The sequence below is a fragment of the Nerophis lumbriciformis genome, linkage group LG26 (genome assembly GCF_033978685.3).
Source record: "Nerophis lumbriciformis linkage group LG26, RoL_Nlum_v2.1, whole genome shotgun sequence".
NCBI lineage: Eukaryota > Metazoa > Chordata > Actinopteri > Syngnathiformes > Syngnathidae > Nerophis > Nerophis lumbriciformis.
In genome coordinates this window covers 10885001-10903181 of record NC_084573.2, presented here as the reverse complement: position 1 = coordinate 10903181, position 18181 = coordinate 10885001, and the positions used below count along the sequence as shown (strand labels likewise).

The 18181-nt window shown below is 36.4% G+C and overlaps 1 protein-coding gene across 2 annotated transcripts in view; it reads right to left on the bottom strand.

Annotated features, from left to right (window-relative positions):
• cdc42bpab (CDC42 binding protein kinase alpha (DMPK-like) b) overlaps positions 1–18181 on the bottom strand; it is a 253034-nt gene that overhangs the window by 20038 nt on the left and 214815 nt on the right. For both annotated transcript variants that reach the window (XM_061987401.2, XM_061987402.2), the window contains exons 26-35: positions 17399–17518; positions 15103–15186; positions 14921–15026; positions 12908–13044; positions 10997–11136; positions 9189–9270; positions 6210–6429; positions 4081–4143; positions 3762–4015; positions 122–246 (exon numbers count right to left, since the gene is read on the bottom strand). In XM_061987401.2, the coding sequence (XP_061843385.2) occupies positions 122–246; positions 3762–4015; positions 4081–4143; positions 6210–6429; positions 9189–9270; positions 10997–11136; positions 12908–13044; positions 14921–15026; positions 15103–15186; positions 17399–17518 (1331 nt within the window). The remainder of the gene's footprint in view (positions 1–121; positions 247–3761; positions 4016–4080; positions 4144–6209; positions 6430–9188; positions 9271–10996; positions 11137–12907; positions 13045–14920; positions 15027–15102; positions 15187–17398; positions 17519–18181) is intronic.

Below are 18181 nucleotides of genomic sequence, written 5' to 3'. Positions count from 1 at the left end.
CTGACATTGTTTTACTGTAAAAAAAACTGTGGTACAGTAATATGATGTTAAAAACACTAACATTTTTGCGACTGAGCTGCCAGTTTTTTTCTGTCAAATCTACTATTGGGTTCTTCTGTACCTGTAGCGAGCGAAGCCGGACTGATAGCCCACATAGAGGCGCTCGTTAAGCAGACCCATCCACTGGACAATCCCAGGAGCCTGAAGCTCCCGCAGACGACGGTGACGAGCCTTGCTCTTGTTGACCTGTAGCAGAGGAAGACATGTTGGACTTGGAGGACTTGTATGATCTTAGTACGAGTGCAAGACTAACCTGGTACTTAACGACTGACACGATCTTAGTACGAGTGCAAGACTAACCTGGTACTTAACGACTGACACGATCTTAGTACGAGTGCAAGACTAACCTGGTACTTAACGACTGACACAATCTTAGTACGAGTGCAAGACTTACCTGGTACTTAACGACTGACACGATCTTAGTACGAGTGCAAGACTAACCTGGTACTTAATGACTGACACGATCTTAGTACGAGTGCAAGACTAACCTGGTACTTAACGACTGACACAATCTTAGTACGAGTGCAAGACTAACCTGGTACTTAACGACTGACACGATCTTAGTACGAGTGCAAGACTAACCTGGTACTTAATGACTGACACGATCTTAGTACGAGTGCAAGACTAACCTGGTACTTAACGACTGACAATCTTAGTACGAGTGCAAGATTAACGTTGTACTTAACGACTGACACAATCTTAGTACGAGTGCAAGACTAACCTCGTACTTAAAGACTGACAATCTTAGCATGACTGCAAGACTAACTTCTTACTTGAAGACTGACACAATCTTAGTACGAGTGCAAGACTAACCTTGTACTTAAAGACTGACATAATCTTAGTACGAGTGTGAGATTAACCTTGTACTTAAAGACTGACAATCTTAGTATGAGTGCAAGACTAACCTCTTACTTAAAGACTGACACAATCTTACTACGAGTGCAAGGCTAACCTCGTACTTAAAGACTGACACAATCTTAGTACGAGTGCAAGACTAACATCGTACTTAAAGACTGACAACGTTAGTACGAGTGCAAAATTAACGTCGTACTTAAAGACCGACACGATCTTAGTACGAGTGTAAGACTAACCTCGTACTTAAAGACTGACAATCTTAGTACGAGTGCAAGATTAACGTCGTATTTAAAAACTGACACAATCTTAGTACGAGTGGAAGACTAACCTCATACTTAAAGACTGACACAATCTCAGTAGGAGTGCAAGACTAACCTCGTACTTAAAGACTGACGATCTTAGTATGAGTGCAAGACTAACCTCGTACTTAACGACTGACACGATCTTAGTACGAGTGCAAGACTAACCTGGTACTTAACGACTGACACAATCTTAGTACGAGTGCAAGACTAACCTGGTACTTAACGACTGACACGATCTTAGTACGAGTGCAAGACTAACCTGGTACTTAATGACTGACACGATCTTAGTACGAGTGCAAGACTAACCTGGTACTTAACGACTGACAATCTTAGTACGAGTGCAAGATTAACGTTGTACTTAACGACTGACACAATCTTAGTACGAGTGCAAGACTAACCTCGTACTTAAAGACTGACAATCTTAGCATGAGTGCAAGACTAACTTCTTACTTGAAGACTGACACAATCTTAGTACGAGTGCAAGACTAACCTTGTACTTAAAGACTGACATAATCTTAGTACGAGTGTGAGATTAACCTTGTACTTAAAGACTGACAATCTTAGTATGAGTGCAAGACTAACCTCTTACTTAAAGACTGACACAATCTTACTACGAGTGCAAGGCTAACCTCGTACTTAAAGACTGACACAATCTTAGTACGAGTGCAAGACTAACATCGTACTTAAAGACTGACAACGTTAGTACGAGTGCAAAATTAACGTCGTACTTAAAGACCGACACGATCTTAGTACGAGTGTAAGACTAACCTCGTACTTAAAGACTGACAATCTTAGTACGAGTGCAAGATTAACGTCGTATTTAAAAACTGACACAATCTTAGTACGAGTGGAAGACTAACCTCATACTTAAAGACTGACACAATCTCAGTAGGAGTGCAAGACTAACCTCGTACTTAAAGACTGACGATCTTAGTATGAGTGCAAGACTAACCTCGTACTTAAAGACTGACACAATCTTAGTACGAGTTCAAGACACACTCGTACTTAAAGACTGACAATCTTAGTACGAGTGCAAGACTAACCTCATACTTAAAGACTGACAATCTTAGTATGAGTGCAAGACTAACCTCGAACTTAAAGACTGACACAATCTTAGTACGAGTTAAAGACACACTCGTACTTAAAGACTGACATAATCTTAGTACGAGTGCAAGACTAACCTCTTACGTGCTTAAAGACTGACACAATCTTAGTACGAGTGCAAGACTAACATCGTACTTAAAGACTGACAATGTTAGTACGAGTGCAAAATTAACGTTGTACTTAAAGACCGACACGATCTTAGTACGAGTGTAAAACTAACCTCGTACTTAAAGACTGACAATCTTAGTACCAGTGCGACATTAACGTCGTACTTAAAGACCGACGCGATCTTAGTACGAGTGGAAGACTAACCTCATACTTAAAGACTGACATAATCTTAGTACGAGTGCAAGACTAACCTCTTACGTGCTTAAAGACTGACACAATCTTAGTATGAGTGCAAGACTAACCTCTTACGTGCTTAAAGACTGACACAATCTTAGTACGAGTGCAAGACTAACCTCTTATGTACTTAAAGACTGACACAATCTTAGTACAAGTGCAAAACTAACCTCGTACTTAAAGAATGACACAATCTTAGTAGAAGTGCAAAACTAACCTCGTACTTAAAGAATGACACAATCTTAGTACGAGTGCAAGACTAACCTTGTACTTAAAGACTGACACAATCTTAGTATGAGTGCAAGACTAACCTCGTTCTTAACGACTGACACGATCTTTGTACGAGTGCAAGACTAACCTGGTACTTAACGACTGACACGATCTTAGTACGAGTGCAAGACTAACCTCGTACTTAAAGACTGACAATCTTAGTATGAGTGCAAGACTAACCTCTTACTTAAAGACTGACACAATCTTAGTACGAGTGCAAGACTAACCATGTACTTAAAGACTGACATAATCTTAGTACGAGTGCAAGGCTAACCTCGTACTTAAAGACTGACACGATCTTACTACGAGTGCAAGGCTAACCACGTACTTAAAGACTGACACAATCTTAGTACGAGTGCAAGACTAACATCGTACTTAAAGACTGACAATCTTAGTACCAGTGCGACATTAACGTCGTACTTAAAGACCGACGGGATCTTAGTACGAGTGGAAGACTAACCTCATACTTAAAGACTGACAATCTTAGTATGAGTGCAAGACTAACCTCGTACTTAAAGACTGACAATCTTAGTATGAGTGCAAGACTAACCTCGTACTTAAAGACTGACACAATCTTAGTACGAGTTCAAGACACACTCGTACTTAAAGACTGACATAATCTTAGTACGAGTGCAAGACTAACCTCTTACGTGCTTAAAGACTGACACAATCTTAGTACGAGTGCAAGACTAACCTCTTACGTACTTAAAGACTGACACAATCTTAGTACGAGTGCAAGACTAACCTCGTACTTAAAGACTGACATAATCTTAGTACGAGTGCAAGACTAACCTCTTACGTACTTAAAGACTGACAGGATCTTAGTACCTCGTAACATAAGATCTGCCTCTTCATGGCCACACACAAACACGTGAGCGAGCCGTTTCGCACGGGCCCGGAGACCACGGTCTGGCAGCCCTTGGTCTCGGTCAGCTTGTAGGACTCGATCTCGCGGCCGTCCAAGGCCTGCGAGGGGAAGAGGCGCACGTGGCGGTTCCTGCCCGAGATGACGGCCAGCAGCTGCTCGTGAGGGATCAGGTCGATGTGGTGCACCTTCTTGTTGTCGCCCACACGGATGATTTCTGCAATCAGCATGGATTGTGGATTATACTTGTAGGTCATGCCTGATCCTGGACCTGGGTCTTACCATCTTTGGTGACATGGACCACATAAAGACCCTCCTCGTTGCCCAGGGCCACACGCTCATGATCTGAGGGCAGAAAGACGACATGAAGGTCAGTGTTGAGTGCAAAGTCCTGCCCGCAGTAAAATTTAGATTTTAAAAAACATAAAAATGTGCAAATGTTGATTGATACCATTTTTTTTTTTTTTTAAACTGTCATTGCTCAAAACATAATAATTAAATAAAATCAATGTTGTTATGAATTATTGACATCTTTAAGTCTCTAGTTACTTCACATTAAATATTCCACTTTGACATTTTTTTTAGAGGGAAACTATTACATATTTTGTGTTTGCCAAAAAAAACAAAAACGTTTCTTTGACAAAAAGGGCTTAAATCAAACACAAAAATAACACAAACGTATAATTGACAAATGGATCTGAAGTTGATCTAGAGATGTATGCCTTGAAGGTAAAAATTAAATTTTTACTAACACTTTTATGAGTGGGATCCTTTTGGGTCCCCAATTAATTTTTTTTTCTTTAAAACTGTCCTTGCTTAAAAAATAATAATGAATTAAAATCAATGTTGTTAAGAATTTTTGACATATTTACGGCTCTAACTACTTCACATCAAATATTCCACTTTGACATTTTTTTTAGAGGGAAAATATTGCCTATTTTGTATGTTTGTAATAAAAAAACGAAGTTTTCTTTAAAAAAAAAAGGGCTAAAATCAAACAAAAATGATAAAAAACATAATTTACTAGTAGATCTGAAGTTGATCAAGAGATTTACGCATTGAAACTTAAAAATATATTTTTTAACACTGCTGAGTGGGGCCCTTTTTTGGGACACAAGAATTTTAGAGAGATTGCTCAAAAGCAATGATTAATTAAAATCAATGTTGTTATGAATTATTGACTTATTTAAGGCTCCAATTATGTTACATCAAATATTACACTTTGAAATATTATTTTGGTGAAATGTTGCATATTTGGTGTGTTTGTCATTAAAACCAACAACAAAACTACAAGAAAATAATTTATCTAGAGGTTTGAGTTTTGAAAGTACAAACGCATGTTAGGACTTTTAACACTTTGAGGAATGGTACCATTTTAGATCCCCAAGACTTTTAGTGGGATTTCTTTTCTAAACATTGTTCAAAAAATAATGACTCAAAATCAATGTTATGAATTATTGGCTGTAAAAACATCACATAAAATATTACACTTTGTCATTTTTTAAAGGGAAAATATTGCATATTTTGTGTGTTTGTCATAAAAAAATAAGTTTTCTTTGACAAAAAGGGCTTAATGAATCAAAATCAATGTTATGAATTATTGGCTGTAAAAACTTCACATCAAATATTACACTTAGTCATTTTTTAGAGGGAAAATATTGCCTATTTTGTGTGTTTGTCATAAAAAAATAAGTTTTCTTTGACAAAAAGGGCTTAAATCAAACACAAACGTTATAAAAACGTATAATTGACAAATATATATGAAGTTGATTTGGAGATTTATGTGCTGTAAGCTAAAAACTATTTTTTACAAGTGGGACTCTTTTTGGTCCCTCAAGAATTTTAGTGAGATTTTTTTTTGTTTAATCCAAAACTGTCATTGCTCAAAATTAATGATAAAAAAAAAATCAATGTTATGAATTATTGACACATTTAAGGCTCCAGTTACTTTACATCAAATATTACATTTTGGATTATTCTTTTGGTAAAATATTGCATATTTTGTGTGTTTGCCATAAAAATACAAAGTGATCTTTGACAAAAAAAAGCATAAAACAAACAAACGAAAAACATGAAGATAATGAAAAACCTAAATCGACAAATAGATCTAAAGTTGATCTAGAGATTTAAGCATTTATATATATATATATCATATATATATATATATATATATATATATATATATATATATATATATAAATAAAATAAGATCCAGCACCCCCCGCGACCCCGAAAGGGAGAAGCGGTAGAAAATGGATGGATGGATGGAAAATAAGATCTTATTTGAAGGATGAAAAAATAAAATCTACTTTTTATATTATATTGATCTTGAAAACGAAAAATATGAACTAACTGCTGCTCCATGATGAAGATGACATCATCCTATCATCTCCCAGCAGGTGGTATCTCACCTATGATGGCCGCAGACTGCGTGGTCTTGATGAGCGGCAGCGTGCTGTCGTACGCCTCCTTGGGCACGTAGACGAAGCGCTCCTTCAGCTTGTTCTTCTTGAGGATGCGGTGGAGCTCGTTGAGGAGACCCACCCACTTGTTCCTCTCCTGGTCGCTGTCGGCCAGTATCAAGATGGAGGGCTTGTGGCTGCTGGTGGGGGAGAGCTGGGACGCCGTCACCTGTGGAGACCAAGGAGATGGAACTCTTTATTGCACAATTCTAGGCCTCTTAGAAACATGAACCACATTGTTGTGTCTGTGCCTTCTAAAGAGGAAAAAACGGCTAGCAAGAGGTGGATAACAAGGTAGGTCATGGCGGTTCTACTGTTTCGCCGATAAATCAAATCAAAAAGTCCAACAGCGCTCCATGTACATGCGCTGACCTGCATGGTAACCAATTGTTTTTGGGGGTGCTAACACAGAAGAACTGGCGCAGTGGCACAGAGCCTTAAGATACGATTGAGAACCGAGATAGATACTGAAGTTGCAGAGTTTGGACAGGTTTGAAGCTTAGAAATTCCACACGCTACCAGCTAAAAATCCGGGCCGACTGAATCATCTTGAATTCATCAGCTAAACCGGGAGCACAAGTCTTGTGCTGAAAAATACAAGCGTCCCATCAGCAAACATATTATGTTTGTATTTTGCCAAAGAAAGGTTTAGCGCCTAGCACCAGTGCTACATGATGGTTAAGTGTTCGACTAGAGCTGGATCTCTTTCTCAAACTCGTAGCTCATCCTTCATATCTCGTTCTCAAACAATGGCAATAAAAACTATTCTGATTCTGATATAATCAAAAACATAAAGATGTGTACCGTTTGGATCGATACGGTACCTGGAAATCGATACCAGTACTGATTAGTTGTTAAATCTTGTTTTCAATGCAGTTGCACTTCCAAGACATTAGATGGCAGTACAGTATCTATGGCAGGGGTCACCAACCTTTTTTAAACCAAGAGCTACTTCTTGGGTACTGATTAATGCGAAAGGCTACCAGTTTGATACACACTTAAATAAATTGCCAGAAATAGCCAATTTGCTCAATTTACCTTTAACTCTATGTTATTATTAATAATTAATGATATTTATCTTTGTGGAAACACTGATTATCTTAATGATTTCTCACAACAAATATATATAGAAACAGATAAATATCAATATGCAACACTTTATTTTTTTATTTTTTCTAAGTGCACATTTTTCAAATTGAACATTTTCAAATGATCACTTCTAAGACAGTCTTGTGAAATCACAATAACCCATTTTAACTAGCTAGCCACTAACATTTTTTAACAAATCATGAATTACTTTACACCATGTTTGTACAAATAATAACTCATGTAAAATACAAAAGTCAACTCTCAAATTTTTAAATAAGTTATGTCACACTTTGAACTGGACACCAAATCTGTTATCTGTTTCTTTGTCAGTTAGTGGGAAGCCTGGCAGAAATTTGATGACATGTTTTAAATAGGTTAAAATCCAATCTGCACTTTGTTAGAATATATAACAAATTGGACCAAGCTATATTTCTAACAAAGACAAATCATTATTTCTTCTAGATTTTCCAGAACAAAAATTTTAAAATAAATTCAAAAGACTTTGAAATAAGATTTAAATTTGATTCTACAGATTTTCTAGATTTGCCAGAATAATTTTTTTAAATTTTAATCATAATAAATTTGAAGAAATATTTCACAAATATTCTTCGTCGAAAAAACAGAAGCTAAAATGAAGAATTAAATTAAAATGTATTTATTATTCTTTACAATAAAAAAATTTTTTTTACTTGAACATTGATTTCAATTGTCAGGAAAGAAGAGGAAGGAATTTAAAAGGTAAAAAGGTATATGTGTTAAAAATCCTAAAATAATTTTTAAGGTTGTATTTTTTCTCTAAAATTGTCTTTCTGAAAGTTATAAGAAGCAAAGTAAACAAGTGAAGACCAAGTCTTTAAAATATTTTCTTGGATTTTCAAATTCTATCTGAGTTTTGTTTGTTTGAGTTTCTTAGAATTAAAAATGTCGAGCAAAGCGAGACCAGCTTGCTAGTAAAAAAATACAATTTAAAAAATAGAGGCAGCTCACTGGTAAGTGCTGCTATTTGAGCTATTTTTAGAACAGGCCAGTGGGCGACTCATCTGGTCCTTACGGGCGACCTGGTGCCCGCGGGCACCGCGTTGGTGACCCCTGGTCTATGGTATGTTGTCAAAATAGGAAGTCGTTTTTTTAATGAATCTGAATGTGTTATGTTGCGCCTTACAAAGTGTTTATACTTTATAAGCCAAAGCCATTTATCAACAACACCCAGAAACGCTTCGCTGGGCCGAGCTCATCTAAGATGGACTGATGCAAAGTGGAAAATATATTAACTTAAATTATTAACTTATCCCCCTTTCCTCTGGTACTGTTCCCCTACCATTCAATACAGCATTTATTCATCCTCTGCTCAAAATACCTAACCTCGATCCTGACCTCATGGTCAACTACCGGCCAGTGTCACACATCCCCTTTATGTCAAAAATCCTCAAAAAAATTGTTGCATGGCAGCTAAATTAACACTTAGCGTCTAACAATCTCTGTGGACCCTCACAAAAATGATGATCTATTGGATGCTGATGCGTCATCCATGTTGCTACTACGTGCGTTCAATATCGTCGATCATAACATTCTATTAGCACGTATCAAAACACGTATTGGTATGTCAGACTGAGCCTTTTCTTGATTTAACTCTTATCTTACTGACAGGATGCAGTGCGTCTCCCATAACAACGTGACCTCGGAGTATATTAAGGTAACGTGCGGAGTTCCACAGGGTTCGGTTTAGGCCCTGCCCTCTTCAGCATCAACATGCTTATAGATAATGGGGGAGAGGTATTATATATCGTAACATTTCCTGTTCCAAAGGAGCCAATAAAGGCGAGGGTGAAAATAACTCACGCGGAATATGCTGGAGATGTCTTTGCGGCTGGCGTGGATGACGTCAGAGGCCAGGACGGAGCTGACTGAAAACTCTTCGTCCCTGGAAGAGCAAAGAGGATATTCTCATTGATTGTATTCTCAGCACTTAAAACAGGACTGTTCAGTTTGTTCTGGATCAGGTGTCAAACTGGTTTTCATTGATGGCCACATCGCAGTTATGCTTGCCATGAGAGGGTGACTTCTAACAGCAAATTTTATATATATATATATATATATATATATATATATATATATATATATATATATATATATATATATATATATATATATATATATATATATATATATATATATATATATACACACTCATACATATGTATATATATACATACACACACATATATATATATTATATACATATTTGCCTTTGATTATACATATATATATTATATACATATATACATATTTGCCTTTGATTTTATATATATATATATATATATATATATATATATATATATATATATATATATATATATATATATATATATATATAAAAAGCCGCTGCCTGACCAGGGCTCAGAAAATCTGCAGACTCCTCCCACCCCCTGTTTTCACTGCTGGACTCTAGAAAGAGGTTCCGCAGCTTCCGAAGCAGAACCCCCAGGTTCTGTAACAGCTTCATCCCTCAGGCCGTAAGACTCTTGAACGCATCATAATTATCCCCTCAACTCCCCCCAAAATGGATTAACTCGCTTGAATAAAAAAGACAATATAACATACATCCATAAACGTGGATGCATATGAAAAAGTGCAATATATTTATATGTACAGTAACCTATATATTTATTTATATATGCACCTTATTGCTTTTTAATCCTGCACTACCATGAGCTAATGAAACGAAATTTCGTTCTTATCTGTACTGTAAAGTTCAAATTTGAATGACAATAAAAAGGAAGTCTAAGTCTAATATATATATATATATATATATATATATATATATATATATATATATATATATATATATATATATATATATATATATATATATATATTTATTTATTTTTTGTAAATTTTTTTTTTACGTACGCTTAAAACTAATCTGTAGATTTTATAGTAAAAAAAAAACTAGCAACTCCATTACCAGAATTGTACCGTAAAATGTACAGTGTTTTTACAACATATTACAATAAATGAAAAATAGTATCACAGTTTTTCTTTTATTGTGGCAAGTGAGCTGCCAGTTTTTTACCGTAAAAAAGATGTGGTACTGTTTTTTCCATTTACAGTAGTTCACTGTAAAAACATCAACACATTGGATTTTACGGTAAAAAAAAAACCTGGCAGCTCAGTCACCTAAAAATTTACTCTAAAACATACAGCAGACTAGTTGGCAGAATCTTAAAGTAAAAAGTAAAGTAAAAGGTTTTTTTTTTTTTTTTTCCACAGTAAAATATTGTAAATGGAAATATTATCAACTGAGCTGCCAGTTTTTTTCCGTAAAAAATGTGGTACCGTTTTTCCATTTATAGTAATACAATGTAAAAACATCCGTAGATTTTACGGTAAAAAACTGGCAGCTCAGTCGACTGATTTTTCCCGCAAAAAAACGACGATATAGTTTTTTTTCAATTTACAGTAACAATTTACACCACCGTAAAGTTTAGTGTAAAATACTGGCAACTAAGCTGCTGTTTTTTTTCCGTAAAAAATAAATCAGTGGTACGTTTTTTTTCATTTACCGTAATCTGTTGTAAACAAACACTGAGAGCATGAAGTGATACAGCTTGCCTGGATGAGAGGGTGAATGAATTATGTGGTCATACCTCATGTCGATGACTTGGCTCACGACGACACTCGGCTGCGTTGTCTTGCCTTCCCCAAGCTCGTAGAGGAAGAGTTTGAAGTCGCACACCACCGCCACCGCCCTCTGCCAGCCCTTCTTCACCCCCGTTGGTTTGGGCACCTTCAAATGTTCAGACACACACGTGAATATTATCATAACACACGTAAGTAATATCATAACACATGTGAGTAATATAACACATGAATACCATCATAATACGCGTGCCCAATATCGTAATACACGTAAATAATATCGTAACACACGTGCATCATATCGTAACACACGTGAATAATATCGTAACACACGTGCATAATATCGGAAAACACGTGCATAATATCGTAATACACGTGAATAATATTGTAACACACGTGAATAAAACCGTAACACACGGTGCACAATATCGTAACACATGAATAATATCGTAACACACGTGCATAATATCGTAACACACGTGAATAATATTGTAAGACACATGAATAAAACCATAACACACGTGCATAATATCGTAACACACGTGCATAATATCGTAACACACGTGGATAATATCGTAACATGTAATATTGTGAGTAATATAACACGTGTGAATAATATTGTAACACACTATATATATACAGTACAGGCTAAAAGTTTGGACACCCCAAGAATCCAATCGATTCGTTACCAAGAATGAAACCAAAACCCCCAAAAATCTAATTGAATAGTTACACACAAGAATCAAATCGAATAGTTACCCCCACGAATCGAATCAAATCGTTACCCTTAAGAAGTGAATCGAATCTTGTGGTGCCCTAGTACCCACCCTCCTCTTGTTTTGAATCAAATCGTTACTCCATGAATCGAATCGTTACCTCCATAAAACAAATCGTTACTCCAAGAACTGAATCGTTTACACCCAAAAAACTATTTGAATTGTTACACCCAAGAATCGAATCGTTTTCCCCAAGAATCAAATCGAATCGTTAACAAGAATCCAATAGAAACCTACAAAAAATCACATTGAATTGTTTCACCCAAGAATCGAATCGACTTGTTACCCCCAAGAATCGGATCAATTCGTTACCCCAAAGAACCGAATCATTACACCCAAAAATCAAACTGAATTGTTCCCCCCAAGAATCGAATAGTTACCAAGAATCGAATCCAAACTTTAAAAAAATCGAATTGAACTGACTCATTACTCCCCAGAATCGAATCAAGTTACCCCGGAGAATTGAATCGAATCGTGTAGTGCCCAAATATTCACAGCCCTAGTATCCACCCTCCCCTCTTGGTCTGAATCAAATCGTTACCTCCAAAAAAACTAATCAAATCATTGCCCCCAAGAACCGAATCGTTTCACCTAAAAATCTAATCAAATCGTTCCCCCAAAAATCTAATCAAAACCTTCAAAAAAATCTAATTGAATCGTTACACCCAAGAATTGAATCGACTTGTTACACCCCCAAGAATCAAATCAAATTGTTACCCCCAAGAATGGAATCGAACCGTGTGGTACCCAAATATTCACAGCTCTATTCTCCACCCTCCTCTTGTTCTGAATCGAATCATTACCCCCCAAAAAGAAATCTAATCGTTACACCCAAGAATCGAATCCAATAGTGACCCCCAAGAATCTGACTTCCTGCTAAACTACCTCGCATTTATCTCGAAAATATGTAAAAAGAATTGTTGCACAACAGTGAAATGAACACACACATGTGGTGCCCAAAGATTCACAGCCTGAGTATCCAACCACTTCTTCTTCTGAATCGAATAGTCACCCTAGGAATCGAATCGAATCTTTAGGTGCCCAAATATTCACACCCTTAATGTCTGGTGATACAAAAGTAAGTGCACAGTGACACACCTCGTACTTTTACTTTGAAGGTATATATTTGCGAGCGGCACTCACCCTGACGTGGCCCTCGTAGGCGGTACCAATGCCCCTCTGGGTGTCGATACCCAGCGGCCCTTTGGTCTGATCTTGTGGAACGGGACAAACAGCTGGAGCCTTGTCTGCACACGTCACGTGGCAGGAGAAGTTGCACACTGCACCAAAAGACAAACAGGAAGTAGTTCGGAAAGTGCATGAATATCGACGGTATTTACATGATTGACAAGGGTGTACAAAGTGTGGTATTGGCCCAAAACACCTTTGACAAACAGGCTGAACATGGCTTGGATTAAAAAACAAACACAAAGTTTACAAAGTACAAAGAAGAAGAATTATGAGAAATACTTTCAACCTTATTGAAAATAAGATATTCTTCATCTCAGTATGTTAATATTGACTGAATTAATTAATTAAACTGTTGTGTATACTAATTCACAGATGTTGTTTTATTATAAAATGGTCAGTAAATGAATGTTTGTATTTGTAAACGCTCTGAAGTGGGAAAGGGGTAGGATTAAATAAGCTTTGCTTCTTCCTACTCCTTTTCGGACATGATGTAAAGTGAAATGATATGAAACTGTGTGATGTATTATACTGTACGTGTGTTCATGTTCCAAATAAACTAAATAAAGAAAGAAAGAAAAAGAAAAACAAAGGAGAAATGGATTCAGCCTAATTTCGCCCAAATTTAAGACCTGAAAACCAAAATGGCCACTGACTTGTTTTTTTAAGATTTTAAGTGCGCTAAAGCCCTAGTAGTGTAAAATTATTACTAATACTATGAAATAATAATAAGAATAGGGACAAGCGGTAGAAAATGGATGGATGGAAGAATTGATTAAACTGCATTGTGTTGGTTTTTGTTACGTTTCAAGGCATGTATGGACCCCTAGTGTCGTTAGAATTAGCTAATATGCTAACATGTTTACGAGTGTCTGTGTTGGTATTACTAATTTACAATGGTATTCTTTTTGTATTGTTTCAGTTTCCTCAGTAAATTCACCAAAACGTCACCGTGGAGTTATTAGGTCCGTTTAGCTGATTGGAGAGCTAGCTTGCGCAGGTAGTGAGTCCATGACGATGACTTTTTTTTGTTTGATAAACCGTTTTACTGCCGTGTTACAGACACCGTTTGGAAACAATTTAAGGTATGTAAATAAACATTTACACAACATTTTTGAGTAAATAACTAATTTCACAACGTAGATATCTGCGACTTATAGTCCGGTGCGGCTTATATCGTATTTTTCTGAGTCTAAGTCGCTCCGGAGTATAAGGCGCACCGCCCGAAAATGCATAACAAAGAAGGAAAAAAACATATATAAGTCGCACTGGAGTATAAGTCGCATTTTTGGGGGAAATTTATTTGATAAAAGCCAACACCAAGAATAGACATTTGAAAGGCAATTTAAAATAAATAAAGAATAGTGAACAACAGGCTGAATAAGTGTACGTTATATGACGCATGAATAACCAACTGAGAACGTGCCTGGTATGTTAACGTAACATGTTATGGTAAGAGTCATTCAAATAACTATAACATATAGAACATGCTATACGTTTACCAAACAATCTGTCACTCCTAATCGCTAAATCCCATGAAATCTTATACGTCTAGTCTCTTACGTGAATGAGCTAAATAATATTATTTGATATTTTACGGTAATGTGTTAATAATTTCACACATAAGTCGCTCCTGAGTATAAGTCGCACCCCCCGCCAAACTATGAAAAAAACTGTGATTTATAGTCTGAAAAATACGGTACATGGAAAAATATAAAAATAAATGTATTTAGTGGGTGTGGCTTATATCCCGGTGCGCTCTATGGACTAGAAAATACAGTACTCACTAATTATTAAAAAAAATACTTAATACTTCTACCATGTGTATATATTGTATCTGCTGATGTAGTTATGTTGCAGTTGTAACAAAAACAACCAAAAAACAAGCAATAAAGAAGGGCAATACCAATATAAGTCCACCTGTCAAGTGGATCTCATCAAGTGTCTTTTTGTGGCTCCAAGTCTTACCTTCGCAGGTGCAGCCTTGGCGTATGAGTCCCACCATGAGGGACGTGCACTGGTTACACTTGGTGGGCGTGGTGAATGACTTCACCACAAACTGGTGGGCTTTTGGCTTCCAAGACAAACAAGTCCATCATGTTAGAGAGCCAAATGTGAGCTGGATGGCGGCAATAAGCAAACGGGCTCACCTTAGGGGAGGACCGACCAATGCTGCCGTACCCTCCTGAGCGCATGGTGGAGGTCTGCACTGCACGAGGAGAATGATCCATCAACTGGAGGATGAGACACAAAGCAATGAGTAGGTGTGGCTGTCACGATATCACAATTACACTTGTCCATACCGAAAGCTGCTGTACGAACTTCCACAAACAAATAGACTACTTTGTGGAAAAGTGCTTCAAGTATTTAAGATTCCTGCGCAGCAACATCATTTAAATATCAGTTTGAGCAGCTAACTATACAGGACAACCTCAGAAAATGTGAATATCATGTAAAAAACAAAAAAGTACAATTTTAATTGTGAAACTATATAAATGTATTACACACAAAGTGAGATATGTCTTTATTGTAATTTTCATGATTATGGCTCAGTTTTCGTAAAGAAATAAGCTAATAAAAAGGCTAAAATATATATTAAAAGACAAATATATTTTAATTCCTTAGTATTAAAGGTGCACAAAAAAATCGATTCCCATCCGAATTGCGATTCTTATTCATTGAGATTCTAAATCGAATCACATTTTTCCAAAAATGTATTTAGTAAAAAATCATGTATTTACAAATATATATATATATATATATATATATATATATACAAATATATGTATATATATATATATATATATATATATATATATATATATACACACAAATATATATATATATACACAAATATATAAATATATATATATATATATAAACGTACATATATACATACATGTACATACACACATATATATATATATGTATATATATATACATGTGTGTGTATATATATATATATATATATATATATATATATATATATACATATACATATACATACATATATATATATATATATATATATATATATATACAGTCGTGCTCTAAAGTTTACATACCCTGGGAGAGTTTATGATTTCTTGGCCATTCTTCAGAGAATATGAATGATAACACAAAAACCTTTCTTCCACTCATGCTTAATGGTTGCGTGAAGCTATTTATGGGCAAAAAACTGTGTTTACTCTTTTTAAATCAAAATGACAAAAGAAAGAACCCAAATGACCCTGATCAAAAGCTTACATACCCCAGTGACTTTGATCTGATAACATGCACAAAAGTTGACACAAACAGGTTTGAATGGCTAATCAAGGTTCCAATCCTCACCTGTGACCTGTTTGTTTGTAATTAATGTGTGTGTATAAAAGGTCAGTGAGTTTCTGGGCTTCTGAGAGACCATTGCATCTTTCATCCAGTTCTGCACAGATGTTTCTGGATTCTGAGTCATGGGGAAGGCAAAATAATTGTCAAAGGATCTGCGAGAAAAGGTAATTGAACTGCATAAAACAGGAAAGGGTTATAAAAAGATATCCAAGGAATTGAGAATGCCAATCAGCAGTGTTCAAACGCTGATTAAGAAGTGGAAAATGAGGGATTCAGGTAGACCAGCAAAGATTTCAGCCACAACTGCCAGGAAAATTGTTCGAGATGCAAAGAAAGATCCACATATAACTTCAGCTGAAATACAGGACTCTCTGAAAAATTGTGGTGTGGCTGTTTCAAGATGCACAATAACGAGGCACTTGAAGAAAAATTTAATATTTTTATAGTAGTCAATTAGTAAAAAGACAAACATTTGTAGGCCATCTCCATGCAACCAGAAGGAGCTTTTCTAACCTGTAACCTGAAAACTTGCACTATAATTATTACACATCAAACCAAATTGTCACACCCCTAAATCGGAATCGAATCGTTAGGTGCCCAAAGATTCTGTGGTAATGCACACTCCCTGGGCTTGTGGTGGCGGATCTACGCCCTCACCTGCGCATACTTTTTATGGCGGCTCGTATTTGATTATCTAATAAACACATGACACACCTCTCTTTCACTTTTGATATGTGGCTCTACTCGCTAAATGTAGCAACAAAGTGGGTCATCTCTGCCACCTCTTTTTCCCTGGCAAAGTTTGAGGTGTGTTGTGACACGGCACACCTGCACTTATACTACACTCACACACTTCCACAAGCCTTTCTTTATGAGCCAGGACCAACCCCAAGCACCAAATCCACATTGGTGACCAAACTTCCACGTCCAATTACATTTTTGCGCGCCGGTATCAAAGCATCGATACTTTGGCTGACCCTGGACTAAATTAAGTCTTTCCGAGGACATTTGAGCCTTGTTGCCAATAGTAGAGTTAGTGAAGTATGCTGAGACGTTTCATCAACATGGCAGACAAACATGTTTCAGCATGGGGGTCACTTGGCTGGGTGCAGGTCTCACCTCCGTGGGCTCCATGTCGCTGGCCGTGGAGGGTGACCGTGAGCGGGTCTTGAGGCGGGACTTGGGCTCGTCTTCCCGGGATGGAGTGTTGGAGAGAGTGAAGTTGTCCATGGATTCCACCTGAGAGAAGACGAACGTGTTGGGAGATTGCTCGGTCAACAGTTATGAAAACAAGGATGCTAAAGGAGGGATATAGAAGCACACACATGCATGGCAATGGTTCCCATCAGGGGTAATGCAGCCCAGTGCCACACCCATCGTCCCACTCGGCCCATACCAAATACGTGTATTAACTGTAAATCATTCCATGTATTTATGCTGAGTGATATTGACCCTTTAATTTTAAACTCTTTCTTTATTCTCTTTTATCACGTACATGTGTTTGAGCACAACAAAGTCAATAGTACACAATAACTAAAGTAAAAACTACTTTATACTAGTGGTGCACACCTGAATCCCGATTTTAAATCCATTTTGTAATTAAAAAAAAATAAAATAAAATAATAAAAATAAATAAAATAAAATAAAATAAAAACAATAAAAAAATAAATATATATATATATATATATATAAATATATACATACACACATTTGGACCCCCTTAATAACAATACATTTTTAAAAATATGCAACCAGAAGGAGCTTTTCTAAACTGTTTTGAAAAATGTTCACTATAATTATCATACCAAATAATTAGGGATGTCCAATAATGGCTTTTTGCCGATATCCCGATATTGTCCAACTTTTTAATTACCGATACCGATATCAACCGATATATACAGT